Below are 14,918 nucleotides of genomic sequence, written 5' to 3'. Positions count from 1 at the left end.
AAACATGAGAAAATCATCAATCGTTAACTTCAAGTTCATATTTATGTGGTACTTTATGTTGACTTGCCACATAAAATTCCAAAAAATACTTCGATGTTTGTGGTTTTAATATAACAAATTGTGTCAATGAGAATTAATATTTTCAATTGTACTAGATCAGGAGACAAAAGTGTTTTTTGTGTGACAACAACCCTCTACTATTTAAGATCTACCAACTGAGTCCTAACATGTTTTGTCTGCTTTTTAGTTTCCTGACTTTTGTGATCGCAAATGCTCAAAAATACAGAAATACAAGTCAAACTTTTGTTTACTTTACTTTCATTGTAGAAGACAAAGTAAAGGCTGTTTAAATGGTTGATCTTATTCATCTTACTGAATAACAAAAAAATCCGTCTAAGGCATGTTGATGCTTGTGAAAGTTTTGATTGTGTGACACTAAAAACAAACTGAATGCATTTCCTTAAATATGTATCATCCGCTTGAACTTCTTGTACTGTGACCTTTGTTTACTGTGAGTTCATGTGTTATTTCTAGGTTTTAGTGATGTCCAGAAATCGTGGCCATAAAGCTAGTGTTTACTGAATAAAGACCGGCACGTTGGATCATAGTGCTTATTTTGACTTCTGTTTGGCAGCTTTATCAAGCTTTCTAATGCCACTTGGTTGTTTACATTCTATCTATGATGGAATAGATATGATTAGGTTGTCTCCAGCAAACAGAACAGAGTTTATGGTAGCTCCCTGACCTACTGTACAGTATATTACTTAGAGGATAAAGCTGTTGAGTAATCAGAACGTTGTTTGAATCACCAGGCTGTTTATCATGTCATTTCGTTGGAAGTGTTGTGCTGAAAAACCAGAGACAGAAGAGAAAACCCTCTAATAAGTGGGGCTAAAATGTGAGGCTTGACTTGCTTTACCAATCTGTAATATAATAGCCAACTGCTTTCAACTTTGCTTGAGGCAGTTAACTAACCAAGGCATTTAGGAACTCTAGTAGTTTGAGTTTGATTACATCATAATAACAAACTAATTAGATTTTTAACCATATTATGTAAAGAAGTTGTTTTCGTCCCAATAAATTTAAATAATTTAATTTAAACATATGGCACACACACAGCTGCTTTTTATTGTTTTATACATTCACATAAAAATGAAATAAAATTGTATAAAACTGATAAATATTAGAGATGCACCAATTGAGATTTGTTGTCAATTTCCTTTCCTGGCCTTTTGTACAGCTTTGATCAGTCAATGCAGAGGAGTAGCCATAAATCATCTTTTGGAACAGAGGCAGTTTGACAGTGTTTGAATGCAGTTTCTGTAGAATAGAGTTTTACAAATACTTTAAATCAGAATGATTGAGTTAATATTTTAAGCTTTTGTTAGTTTATCTCAGGAGTAAGTGCAGTTTGTATAGTTAGCATGACTAAAACGGCAGGCTCTGTGTAATCTTGGAGAATGTAGCCTCCTTATGTAAGCTACCGACATTTCCAGAAATAGTTATGTTCTATAACAGAGTTAAAAGATAAAAGAACAACAAAGAGAGCCACTTTGCTGTGCTCCGTTCAGTCTTGCTGTAGCGCAATGTTCTATTAGTCCTTGATTGAGCTATCTGGAGTTTGATTCTCAAACTTGAATCCTGCATTTCTTCCTTGTTCAACCTCTTTCCATCTCCTGTCTGATTACTGTCACTAAAGGCCTCTACTTCAACAACATCTTTTTTAAAAAAAGGTCTTGTTCTCTTTCACCCTTTTGCAGCATATAATGAGGCACAGATATGTTTCATGGGGTGGTAAAAATAGTTTTCTGTTAAACATAAACATAACACATAACATTAGTCAGTAACAGCTTCCACACTTTAAGAGTGTTGTTGTCAGTTGCACCCGCTAATGCTTAGTATGGTTGACTGATTGGGAAAAACTGATCATGAACCACATTGGTACTGGAGAAAAACAGCTGAAGTGAATGTCCAACTGCCTGCAGCATTCAAACAGTCCAAAATGATGATATCCTTAAAACTGTGCCTTTATGGTACATTCAAGTAAATATTGTACACAGATTTGTTTAAATATAAAACAGCTCCAAAGTAATTTAAATCTTTTTTATTCTCAAATGTCTGAAGTGATAAAGACAATTAACAAAACTAATAAGGTACAAGAGTATTCAAGTGCTTTGTTAATATTACAGTCAGAGTTCAGAAATTGTAAGTACACTTTTTTGACGTTGACCATCTTTCCTCTGTTCTTCTCTGCAGGACTGTGGCAGCAGAGGTCAGGAAGCAGATAGCTGGTCAGTATGGCGGTTCCCCGCAGCTCTTCAAAAACCTTAACGTTGGAACAACATCTAGCAACACAGTGAGTGATGTAAAGCTGTTTCCACCCAGCTGCTTTCAGCTGCTTGCTTTTCTACACAAAGAGTAGATTGTAATTCAGTGTAGGTGATACACTTCAGCTAATGTTATGATTATGTGAAAGAGTTGGCTTTCACTTTCACTATTTATTATGATAAGGAGTGACAATTGAATGACTTTGATATTATTGCTGCTGTAGTAATTTTATTGCTGCCTTGCCTAAGCTCTGACAGCTTGCTTGATAAAAGTGTAGTGCTGGGGCACCTGGTGGTCAGTGGCAGAGCAAATCCACCATATAGAGAGGCTGCAGTCCTTGACACAGCTGTCCCAGGTTCGATTCCTATTCCAGTGTTACTACAGCTGAAGTCTACATGTTCATGATGGATAGGGATTAAAAGTAAAATAGATAAAACAGAGATTTAATGCACTCTGTTAATACAAGTTCCCTTCTTGCTTCTCTAAAATCTTCCGACTTATGCTTTAAACATGTTAATTGCACTGAAAATAGATGAGTTTAAGTCTTCTTAAACTGTCCAGTGTTGTTATTCTCAACCTGGAGAGGTTTGGGATGATGAGTTCCATAATCAAAATCCAATGCATTTTTTAGTTTTCCAACCATCTGGAAAATGGCTGGAGCAAATTGTGCTAATGTCATGGTGCCATTCTGCTAAAAATGGAGCTGATCCAAAAGCTAGAAGTGCTCTACAAAGCAAAAGTAACAAAAGAATGATTCCATACTTTAATTTTGTTGTTCCTTCACTCTATATATGGTGATAAACAACAAGTAAAATAATTCTTCCTTTTTTTCCCTAAACTTTTCTCATTGTCTCTGGCCACCAGGTTCCACTCACAGAGGCAGTGGAACCAGTGGACTTTGAGGAGTATCTCATCACACACCCCCCCATTGTTGAGTCCGGTCCCCTCAGAGATCTGATTGAGTTTCCCCCTGATGACATCGAGGTCACCTACACACCCAGGGAATGTCGCACCGTTGTACCAGCTGTCCCTGAAGAAGGGTAAATAAAAGCTATTTAGCAACACATTTCAGTATAAAGTGCCAAATTTGCAATTAGTGTTCATTTTATAGAGGGTGGACATGATCCATAAAAACAACTGAAAATCACCTTATTATGTCTAATAAACATATTAGACATTTGTTTAAAAAAGCCCTCATTTAGTGGGACTGAATTGACATGGTCTGCTGATATTGTTTTTTTAACACCATGAGCAGAAGTATCAATTATGTGAGAAGTTCAACTTTTGACTATTGTTCTAAATTATCGCCTTTACCTGATATTTTTACAGTTTGAATAAGATTAAATAGTTAACTGATAAAACACACTATTGAGTTGAAATCATATAACTTCATAATTGTTTTTTTCTGAAAGTAAAAACAATTATGTTTTTATTAGTTTTGTTTACATTTGTAAACAAAACTTTACAAATGTTTTGTTTACATCAAAACATTTGTAAAGTTTATAACAAACAAATTAATGGAAGATTGATATATTCAGAAGTTTTATGGTAAATGCTGCATCATTTTTATGCATAGCTATTGTACCCTTACATCGCAATATTTTATGGGGTGTTACACAAAACTTGGAAATTAGTCGGATAGCTTCTGTCTTTGTGTATTTGTTTGTAGTTATACACTGATATTAAAATAATGCTTGTCTGATCGGTTTGCAGGGACACTGACACTCATGTCAGAGATTGTGTCAGATCATACACAGAAGACTGGGCCATTGTTAACAGAAAGTAAGGCTTTCCTTATTAACTCTTTGCACCATTTCATTCCCATATCAGGTGATTTACTGTGTATGTTAACAGCTGCTTCCTCTTTCAGATATCATAAACTTGGCACAGGTTTTAACCCCAACACTCTGGACAAGCAGAAGGAGCGTCAGAAAGGTTTACCTAAGCAAGTGTTTGAGGCCGATGAGATGCCAGACAGCAGCAGCTATCAGGATGACCAGGTACCATCTTCCAGCCACCCTGTAGCTCTTTATTGGCTCTCCATATCGGCAAGATGCAGTGAATCACACAAGCTGTCCTTTCTTTTGGTCTTGTTCTTTACGTTTTATTATAAGTGTTTCCTAAATGTGATCTTTGTTTTTAGGGTGCATTCAGACCAGCCCCAACTAGTCCACTTTAATCACACTGTAGTTCATGCGCCTAGAAAGAGCTGTTTGTTTAGGTAGGTGTGAATGTGCAATTGAACTCTGATCCAGACCAAAAAACAAACTGCGGTCTGCCTACAAACCTAGGTCTTGGTTCAGTTGAAGTGAATTGGAGTGTGCTTCGAATGCATATGTGAATGCCGAATGTATCGGAGACTGCTCCAAAACTAGGAAATACAGTAGACTACAGTTATGGTTTTGACTGGTGTTTGGTGTTTTTTTAGGATGATCTGAAGAGGCGATCAATGTCTATAGATGACACTCCACGCGGCAGCTGGGCCTGCAGCATCTTTGACTTGAAGAATTCCCTCCCAGACGCTCTTCTCCCTCACCTCCTCGACCGTGCTCCCAACGAGGAGATTGATCGGCACAATGAAGACCAGCGCAAGACCAGCCGCCATCGCGAACTCTTTGCTTTACACCCCGCTCTCGATGAGGTAACATTTTGATTCTCAAATTAACATCTTGTCTCTCATAGCTTTTAGTTTTGTTCATCACTCAATCCAAACAGGACTTTGATTTTTGTTTTAATGACTGACTACAAGTATATTTTCTGGTGTTCATCTGTGCTTTCCTTGTGCATGTGCAGGAGGAGCCCATTGAGCGCCACTGTGTGCCTGAAGTACCTAAAGAGCACTTTGGCCAAAGGCTACTCGTCAAATGCTTGTCCTTGAAGTAAGTGGTGGAGAGACTTTTTCAGGAAAAAAGAAAACCTCTCTAGTTATATTTAACTGCTCCTTTTCGCTGACTCACTTGTTTTTACTCCTTCTTTTGAAGGTTTGAGATCGAAATTGAACCCATATTTGCTAGTTTGGCCTTATACGATGTCAAGGAAAAGAGAAAGGTAAGCTGTTATGCTTTTCTCAGTTCCTTTCCTGGCCCTGAGTTGTGTGGTCACTTCTGCAAACCATTAAAATTGTTGGGAGGATAAAGGAAATCTGATGAGTGGACTGTAAAATTTTATGCTGTGTTCTGTTAAGGTTTCAAGAATCTACAGTGGTTAAATCACACACTGGAATTATGTTACAGTAACAAACACTAGAGGGTAGCAGTGGCCTTGAGATGTAGCTCTCTCATATATATTGCCTCGCTTCTGGGCTCTATTGATTCACCAGGGGCTCATTTTTCTCTGAAACTACCATGTTTGTCAGCAACTGTGTGCAAGAAATCAAGTTGCAGTTACCAAGCCATTGGCAAAAAAAAAAAATGTTATTATTATTGTAGTGTATTTGTTGTCATACGGATGCATATTTTGTCTAAAATAATCAAATTATAACTTATTTTCTGTTCCCTTTAGATATCTGAAAACTTTTTCTTCGACTTAAATTCGGAGCAGATGAAAGGAATGTTGCGTCCGCACATCCAGACGGCAGCCATCTCCACTCTGGCGCGCTCTGCCATTTTCTCCATCACCTATCCTTCCCAGGATATCTTCCTGGTCATCAAGGTGAAGCAGCTTTGCTATGATTGCATCAGTGATGAATTTAAAAATTCTTAGCTACTTTTAATTCTTCAGAATTAAAAATAGTATGGGTAATACTTTATGTTGATTGTAACAGAGATGGAGAAACAGTATATTTGAAAAACAACATTTGCAACTAACTAGATGGTCTGTGTAGTCACTAATAATTAAAGGAAATGATTAAAATGTATTTTAAAGTTTTAGTAGTTCATAACAAACAAGTTTTTCTGGGATCTCTGGGAAAACATACATTTTTATGCGTTTTGACCTTTCATCCACACAATATTTGATATTACTAAAAGCAATTATTTATCAGTGGAGATTTCATAAATAGTTTTTGGGTTCACATAAAAATAAAACTTAGTTGTAGGTTTGCACACAAACATTCTGTGGCAAAGAATGTACCAGTATATCCATACTTGCTTTGGCACGATTCCCAATCGACATAGTCTTGTGTTTTATTAACTTTATATTCTAATATGGTATTTAAAAGTATATCAACTTATATATCTGTCCACACAAACGAATCTCCTGGCCCCATGTTTAATTCGTAACAGGAAGTAGTGGTTGTTCTGAAGGATTCTGATTGGCTGATATAGATTTTAGCTTTGCACAATGTTACCTGCTATAGGTTTGGCATGTTTAAGGGAATATTCTCCATCAACACAGGTTTGTGTTGATGGAGCCTTTTCTGAAAAAAAAAAAAAATATATATATATATATATATATATGCTACACATTAACCTGTTTTTTTTCTTTTGTGAACAGCTAGAAAAGGTACTACAGCAAGGTGATATTGGAGAATGTGCAGAGCCTTACATGGTCTTCAAGGAATCAGATGCAGCCAAGGTACGATCAGTGGGAATTTGATCGAAAAATAAATGCAGAAATTTTATATCTAAACTGAAGACATAATGTGCAGGCAATTCATATAGTTACCCGGATTTCTTTTTTTAATGGCTTGTTTTGACATTTATCAAAATATACAGTATCAGCATTTAAATTAACTAATAGGAGCGAGGTTGTGCTTCAGGGATAGACCATAATTTGTGATATGGCTCTTTAATTAGTAAATTGCAAGTATGCTTAATTTAATATATTTTTTATAGAACAAAGAGAAGCTGGAGAAGCTCCGAAGTCAGTCAGAGCAATTCTGTCAGCGTCTGGGTCGCTACAGGATGCCTTTCGCATGGACTGCCATCCACCTGATGAACATTGTCAACAGCGCCGGCAGCCTGGAGAGAGATACCGAATTAGAGATGAGCCTATCAGGTCTGAATTAGCTGTATAACTCAAGCAAACATTGAAATTAAAACTATAGACTTGCAATTCTACAAAATGTTTACAGGTATGCATTTAACTGGGTCCAGGGAGGGTTAGAAGCGCTGGCAGCCATGCATGAGCCTTTTGGACCTGTCAGTGCATTCCCACCCTTTAAAATCTTTATCTAAAAAAACTTTCTGACAACAAATAGTAAGAAAAGTCAGAGAAAATAAACATCCAACAAAAACATGCAGCTAAATTGATCCTTGGAGTGTTACTTTGAGTTGTTTGTTCAGCCTTTGGTCCTGCAATGTACGTGGTGCAATGCAATGTTTCATCCATTCAATGTTTTCTTTTAGCTGCCTTAGTTGCTGGGCAGATTAGAAATAGCTAAGTTTGGGGTGCTGTGGTGGCGCAGGGGTTAAACCACAACCCACATATGGAGGCCTTAGTTCTTGACGCAGCCGTCGCAGGTTCGATTCCCGGCCTAGCGACCTTTGCCACATGTCCTCCCCCTTTTCTCATTACGCTTTCCTGTCAATTCACTATCAAATAAAGGCCACTAGAGCCAATAAAAACTTTAAAAAAATAGCTAAGTTTAAAAGGTTTTTTATTCTAAATGTAGTTTTTCTTTAATGTTTAAAGAGAGAAAAGGCTCATGGTCAGAACGGAGGAACTCGAGCATCATGGGAAGGCGCTCCCTGGAAAGGACCACCAGCGGAGATGAATCATGCAGTCTGACAGGATTTAGGCCTGCAACACTTACCATTACTAACTTCTTTAAACAGGTACATGTTTATTCAGAAAACCCATTATCATTCATTATGGTGTTTTTCTTTTAATAAATTTCTTTGCTTTCATGCTTCCTGATAGGAAGGGGACAGGCTCAGTGATGAAGATTTGTTTAAGTTTCTGGCTGATATGAGGAGACCTTCTTCAGTCCTGAGGAGGCTCAGGCCCATAACAGGTTCTGACAACTCTTTGATGTATCACCTTTTAGGACATTGGAAAAACAGAACAATATTGTTCAGTTTAATTATTTATCTTTTCTTTCCCACCTTTTATCACCATAGCCCAGTTAAAGTTGGACATCTCTCCAGCTCCAGAGAACCCCCATTATTGCCTGACTCCTGACCTTACCCAGGTTAAACCTTACCCAGACAGCAGGGTGCGCCCCACCAGAGAGATCCTGGAATTTCCTGCCAAGGACGTCTATGTGCCAAACACCACGTACAGGTACACAAAAATAGTTTTTACTTTAAGAGTTTTCTTTAATTATGTCTGTCTCATCAATTTTAGGAGACCAATTAAATCTCTTCTCATCCATTTACTTTATTTTGAAAATGACTTGATTAATTGGGTCAGTTCACTGCTGTGATTGTAATTGTTTATCTCATTCCTGTTGTTTTGTGAAGGTCATGGTTGCCAGAACCCTTCACACACTGACAGCACCCCCATGCACAGACAGATTCGATCTGTGTACATAGTGGACGTTGTCCACCTGAATAAGGGCTATTTTTGTCAAGGTGACTTAGAAAACTAAATGTTACCAGACAGCAGCCCATAGGGCCCCACTGTTGCCAGACTTGCTGTTTTGCATGTAAAACGATCTCCATCCAGTAGAGACTGATTTATCACATTCTATGATTAAAAGAATTTTTCAGTTTCTCAGGGGGGAGAGAAAGACGGGGTGGACCTTTTTTATTAGTATGTTTTAAAAGTATCTTCAAATCATACAACACAAAATTTCACCATATTATAATTTTATGATCACAGAATAAATCCAAAAGGACTGACATGTCGGACATGTAAAGGACTAAATACGACATGGCTGACTTCCCAGGATGTCTTCAAAAAGTCATGTCAATGACGATCAAACGTATTTAAATAGTTGACATTGATCAAAGGTAACTGCCTCTATAAAAGCACAGGTTTTAGAAGTTTGTTTGTCTGGAGCAAACAAGCATGTTAGTACAATGTCAGGGCGGTAAGACAATAGCAATAGCCTTACAGAAGTAGCATCACTATTTTTTTTAATCAAGTGAGTTGAATTAGTGCTAGAAAAATGTCCATTTAAATTGTACTTAGTGATGTACTTTAATTAAAAATAATTTAGACAAGGGGTCTTCAAGCTTTACAATCTTAAGAGCCAATTTTGCCCTAAGTCTAGCAAAACAAAACAAGTGAAGAGCCCCATATGTTACATGATGTTCTGAAAAAAGAAATAAAATTTTTAGTTAAAGGAAAAACATGAAGTATTTTTGCTAGAGCGAGAACAGATATATCTTCTTCTATGATATGCTGATATTTATTTGAAAAATAATAATAAAAAAACACCACAGAGTTCCCAGCTTATTCTTTAGTGGAAATTTAGTGCAATTATTCCAATAAAAAGAAAAAAATATCTCTATTAAAAACAGTTTTTCTTTGTTAATCAAAGTTCTTATGAGCCTTTGTGGAAGATACAAAGAAGCCAATTGAGGCTACGACTCCAGGCCTCTGATTAGGACCAAAATATAATTAGAATGTCTTATTAGTGTAGTAGTAGCTGAATTTCTGAATTTTTAATTTCCTTTGAACAACTTCTCTTAAAGTGTTTTAATAAGATTAGTCGAATATAGAAACACATGTTGACACTCTGATTTCTTTATTTCTTTTTTCATAAATACAGTAGGATTGGATAGCATATAAACATTTTTGCCAGGAAGACACCAAGTTTTACAAACATTTACAAAACAGAAATTTGTGCTGCACTAATGATGCGAGTCAATATGACCCAATATGACAGTGGAGACTCAAACACACAATGTTAGCTAACAATGACAGCATTAATCATTATCTTATGAACATATTTTAAATACTATACAGAATAAAAATAAAAAACTGACCTGACAATGATAAAAGGTAATCAGTGCACTGCCAAAGTTTGAATGATCAATAGTTTGCTGACAAAACCTTACTTTACCTAGAAACCTGAGAGGTTGAAATCAGAGGATGGGGTAGTACAAAACAATAAAAAAAATCTAGGATGTCTACAGAAGAGTAAAACAAAAGCAGCCTGCACATTATAGTTATAGCAAATACAATTCCTATTGAAGCTTATATATTACAATGTGTATGCATTATGTAATAAGACAATGGCTATTCTGCCTGTTACTTCAGACAACATGTTTCGCATCATAAAGATAAGATACACTTCTAATAGTATACTTGGTTTAGAAGCTGAAATGCATTTAGGTTAATCTGATTGCACAATTTATGATTGAAATTCATTGAGAAGTTTTCAACCCATGTAAGTCCCCGGGTATCTGGAACAGAATCTGTCTGCGATATGGATCAATAGGTCCACTGATTGCAGATGTTGTGTAATGACTGTTCTAGTGTCCTTGGTGCATCAGATCCAATAGGTTAACAACCTACATGCCATTATTGAACCATTGCATCATATCTGTAAGTCCAAATTATGACACATTTCACCCAACAAAAAGTTAAAAGGCAAACTCAATCTTGCTTCCCTTTCTGTGGAAACTTTTAACTGAGTGTAGATCATTATGTAAAGACATAGAATAGCAAGACTATATATAAACACTTGAGGGGTGTAAGGTTAGTTTCCGCTACCTATTAATGCACGTAAGCTGATTTTGCTCATCTTAAGGGAATATGAAGGTCCTGTGCCAGGCCGCCATTGAATGCCCTTCCTCCTCACAGACCGTCCTTTTGTTCTCAAAGAGAAATACTTTCCATTTAGGTTGGTTTCACTGCACGCACTCTGCCACCAACCTCCTGCAAATACATGAAACAACAGTTGTATCAACACAAACTCTGCAACTAATTTCTACAATTTCTGCCATGAGAGATACAGCACCTGTGCAGTTGCGCGTAGTACAGTCAGAGCTGCAGCCGCTGTCGTTGTTCTTGTCTTTTGTGGAGAATGTCGATCCGGTCAGGTTGGTCATCACGTCAGGTAGGTCCCCTGCAAAATGGCTGACGTGAAGGGTGTAGTCCTCGGAGGGACCTTCCAATGAAAAACTGTACTCAGCCCAATGCTTTTCCTCCTTCCAGTCTTCCACGTCAATTCGCAGGATGTAACTTCCCAGTCGGCTGATGGTGTGTATTTTCTTTAGACCCAGCCAGAAGTCCTCTGTGGGAAACAGCAATCAGCAAATTGATCCATTCTGAACTGCTTATATGTGAAAGAAACTTCTCTGAAATGTAAAACACTTTGAAATGCAGCATGATTGATCTTAATTGCGACAAGGAAAGCTGCAGAACTGGCTAACTGCTCAGATTTTACAAGTGTACTCACTCTCTAGGTTTCCAAAGCCTTTTTGATACATTTCCCATGTTTGGTCAAAATCCACTGTACTATCCACTCTTTGCTGAATGACAGTGAAACCCTGATCTATAGAAGAAAAATAGAAATGTGCAGTTCCATATTAATTTCTATCATATTAAGACGTCTCTATAAAAGGTAAAAATAAGTTTTCTGTTTTACTTACCTGAACTCATTTCACAGTAAGCATAAAATGGCTCAGATTGGTTTGGTTTGACAGCATAGACTCCACTCTTTGTTTCTCCTCTGGTAAATAACTCACTGCAGTCTACAGGAAGGTCTGCAACATATTCACAAGTGAAGACAGATTATAACCAATTGATCTAAAATTAAGCAATATTTTTATCTAATGACATATTTTAGACAGTTACCACGTGTTTCTGTTCCAGTGGAGTTTATTTGCAGATATTCAAACATATCAGTGGCTGAATGGTCTGAATCCATTGACTTATCAATAGTTTGCTGGAAGCTGTTGAAGCTAAGCTGCAGAGAAAAAAACACAAGTATTTTCCATCTTGAAAGAATTTGTCTACATCATGTTTTTCAAGGTGCAATGTGTGTGTAGGTTGCTATATATTCCATATCTACCTTTTCCTCCAGATTTTTAATCTTGATTTTCTGGTGGTCCAGCTGATTATGTTGCTCCTTCACTGCATTTAGAAGGCTGGTGATTGTTTTCTCTTGTGCTTCAATTACCTCCTAGAAAATATTTGATTCATGCATAATTTCCACATTATTAATAATAAAATTCGAATGTGTTATTTAAAAAAATGTTCCTTGATGTTCAACTGTTGAACAAAAAAACCCAGATATTCTGATATACTTTGAGGAAAAGTATGAGAAATGTGAAACAGCAATGCCAAAATAGTTTCATTATGAATAGTATACTGTTACTGTTATATCTTCATACATAATCCTTACCAACTTCCTACTTTTGAACATTCCGCAATAAAGTTTTACGGAACATCAGCATTAGTATCACAACATGTATTTCAATGAAACCAGTTGTAGAGAAAGGCTTTTAATTTAGCATTTCATGGAGTTTTATAATCTCCATCTCCTCACCTTAAGGGTTGTGATTTCGCTGAGCTGGTCTGCAGGGATCATGCTCTCTGACAATCCCTTTAGCCTCTCCTCCAGGCTTCCCACTTTGCTCTGCAGCTGCGTGCGCTCCTGCAGGATGGTGTTTATCTTGGTGTTGATTTCCATGGATAGGTTTCTGATCTCCTCATTGTTGGCCTTCAAGATGTTAGTGGTCTTCTTGAGTTCCTCCTCTTCCTCTTTGATTTCGGATGTGACCACCGAGAGCTGGTAAAAGGAGCGGTCGAAAATGTTGAGCTTTTGGAAGATGTCATTGATTTGGGCTTTGGTCTTGTGGACAAACTCTCGCAAACTCTGGCCAAGTTGGAGGAGCCCGTTGGCCAGGAGGCGGACGTCATCCAGCATGGCGAAGCGAGATTTTGCTTCAGTTGGAGTCGCCTCTGTGGTGAGAACCTCTGAGGGCAGGGTGGGGGGCTCCCTCCTGGGCGAGGTGTCCAGATGGTACGCAGCAGTCGAACCAGCTAACAGCAGAAACAGGCAAAACAGCTTCATTGTGATTTTCCTCCTCCAATCCTTAAATGTCAAAGCTGTTCCTAACGTTGCTTTCACTACTTTTTAACTCTATTCTTCCTCCCTGTGCTTACCACCAAGTTTCCTTTACTGTTAAAAATGATTAGAGAGCAGCAGGCGGTGCTGCGTTATATACCCACAGTAGAGGCGGGGGGATTAGCTGATCATTAAACCCTACTATGTTTTTAGCTTTGTCTCCCACCTCCTCCCAAATCCCCCTCGAGCCCTCCCTCTCTCAAACAAACAAATCACAGTAGTGTGCAAATGACATGTGCCCCCCACCCCTTCTCTACTAACCATTTAACCCCAATCCCCTCTGTTTACCACACCCTACCCTACTCTCCATCTGTGGTGCGGCACTTTAGCTGATCAGCAGAAGCCAACAATGGCTATCTGTTTTTGATGGATCGTCAGCCTAATCAATCTCAAACCTTATAACCCTGCACACTATTTGCTCAGATTGATAATGCTGTTTGTAATTAATTCTCCTAGGTTTGATTTAGTATGGTGCTGATTCAGCCCAGCCAGACTCTCTCTCTGTCTCTTTTGCTGCTTCTCTCTTTTTTATTTTGTTGCAAGGGGAGAAGACTCTACATCTGTGCTTCTGGGTATGAATTAGTGTGAAAAATTTGGACGGCATCTAGACTTATTTGTGGTTTTATTGTGTGGTCTGTATTTTCATTTTAAATAAATTTTGTGCACAAGAATGGATATAATTAGGACAATCTTGGGTGTAAGAGCTGCATGATAACCTTTGTAAAAAAACACCACAGTTTGATATTTTTGTTTGTGGAAAAAAAAAATTAAGTAGGAATTTTATGGTCTAATTTATTTTATTTAAAAGTTAGCTTGTGCTAGAATGTATTTTACAGCTATAATAATAATAAATAAATAATAATAAAAAAAATAATTCACAAATGCATTCTCTTAAAACACTTTCTATATGAGTGGGAGCAAGAAGAATAAAAAGTATTTTGTAAACCTGCCATTTTCTCAATAATTACAAAATATTTTTTCGTACTTGTATACATTAAATTAACAATATAAGTTTAAAACATGTCATTCTTCTCAATATTGTCTTAGAAGTGTGTAAGACTTAATCATTTTTATTCTTATGAAGTGTTTTGAATTGATTTATAGGTGAGGATTTTTTCAACTCATCCAAATTGTTCTGTAGTTTTACTCCATGCATTTATTTTAAAGCAGTATGCACAGTTTTACTTTTGAAATCATACTTCTGTTTTTTATCACTTGATCTTGAACTTTATAAATTAATTGGCAATAATCTCTTTAAGTTAACCAAGTTCCTTAGTTTTAAGATATTTGATTTTATTAGTATGCTTTCTATACTACCTTTATCTATGATAGTTGTCAAACATTTTGACTTTAATACATTTACTTAAGCAAAAACCTAGAATACACATGTGAAATGTATTCCAATATGCTGCTAGTTGCTTGAAAACCATTTTTTTAATAACCTTGTATAAGGGAAAAAAATGTAATCAGAAGTGATGTGCAGTACTCATTTATCTTACACACTGACACACTTATGCTTGTATACATACAAGCATGAAGACCAAACCCCCCCCCATTGCTAATTAATGACAGATGCTTAGATTCGGGATGCTGCATCTGCCTGTTGATGTCCCTGTTTGGAGTGAATATGTCTGCAGGGAACAGTGGTTTTATTATTTAAAAAATTCCACCACGGTCAATG

The 14,918-nt window shown here is 37.1% G+C and overlaps 2 protein-coding genes across 2 annotated transcripts in view; one reads left to right on the top strand and one right to left on the bottom strand.

The window, feature by feature from the left end:
* Positions 1 to 14,918, top strand: part of dock7 (dedicator of cytokinesis 7) — a 50,732-nt gene that overhangs the window by 1,537 nt on the left and 34,277 nt on the right. The window contains 13 exon segments of the mRNA XM_032573223.1: positions 2,257 to 2,356; positions 3,193 to 3,368; positions 4,042 to 4,110; positions 4,199 to 4,328; positions 4,757 to 4,969; positions 5,122 to 5,207; positions 5,310 to 5,376; positions 5,830 to 5,979; positions 6,763 to 6,843; positions 7,104 to 7,266; positions 7,903 to 8,045; positions 8,131 to 8,224; positions 8,331 to 8,493. Coding sequence (XP_032429114.1) covers positions 2,257 to 2,356; positions 3,193 to 3,368; positions 4,042 to 4,110; positions 4,199 to 4,328; positions 4,757 to 4,969; positions 5,122 to 5,207; positions 5,310 to 5,376; positions 5,830 to 5,979; positions 6,763 to 6,843; positions 7,104 to 7,266; positions 7,903 to 8,045; positions 8,131 to 8,224; positions 8,331 to 8,493 — 1,635 coding nt within the window.
* Positions 9,889 to 13,357, bottom strand: angptl3 (angiopoietin-like 3). The gene is made up of 7 exons (XM_032573226.1): positions 12,656 to 13,357; positions 12,179 to 12,289; positions 11,962 to 12,073; positions 11,757 to 11,870; positions 11,564 to 11,659; positions 11,123 to 11,398; positions 9,889 to 11,040 (listed from the first exon to the last, which is right to left on the bottom strand). Exons 1-7 carry the CDS (start codon positions 13,181 to 13,183, stop codon positions 10,862 to 10,864), a joined length of 1,416 nt encoding a protein of 471 aa, XP_032429117.1. The 5' UTR covers positions 13,184 to 13,357; the 3' UTR covers positions 9,889 to 10,861.

Source organism: Xiphophorus hellerii, chromosome 9 (assembly GCF_003331165.1).
Source record: "Xiphophorus hellerii strain 12219 chromosome 9, Xiphophorus_hellerii-4.1, whole genome shotgun sequence".
NCBI classification, from domain to species: Eukaryota; Metazoa; Chordata; class Actinopteri; order Cyprinodontiformes; family Poeciliidae; genus Xiphophorus; species Xiphophorus hellerii.
The sequence above is the reverse complement of the archived record's forward strand: the minus strand, read 5'-3'. Positions and strand labels throughout refer to the sequence as shown.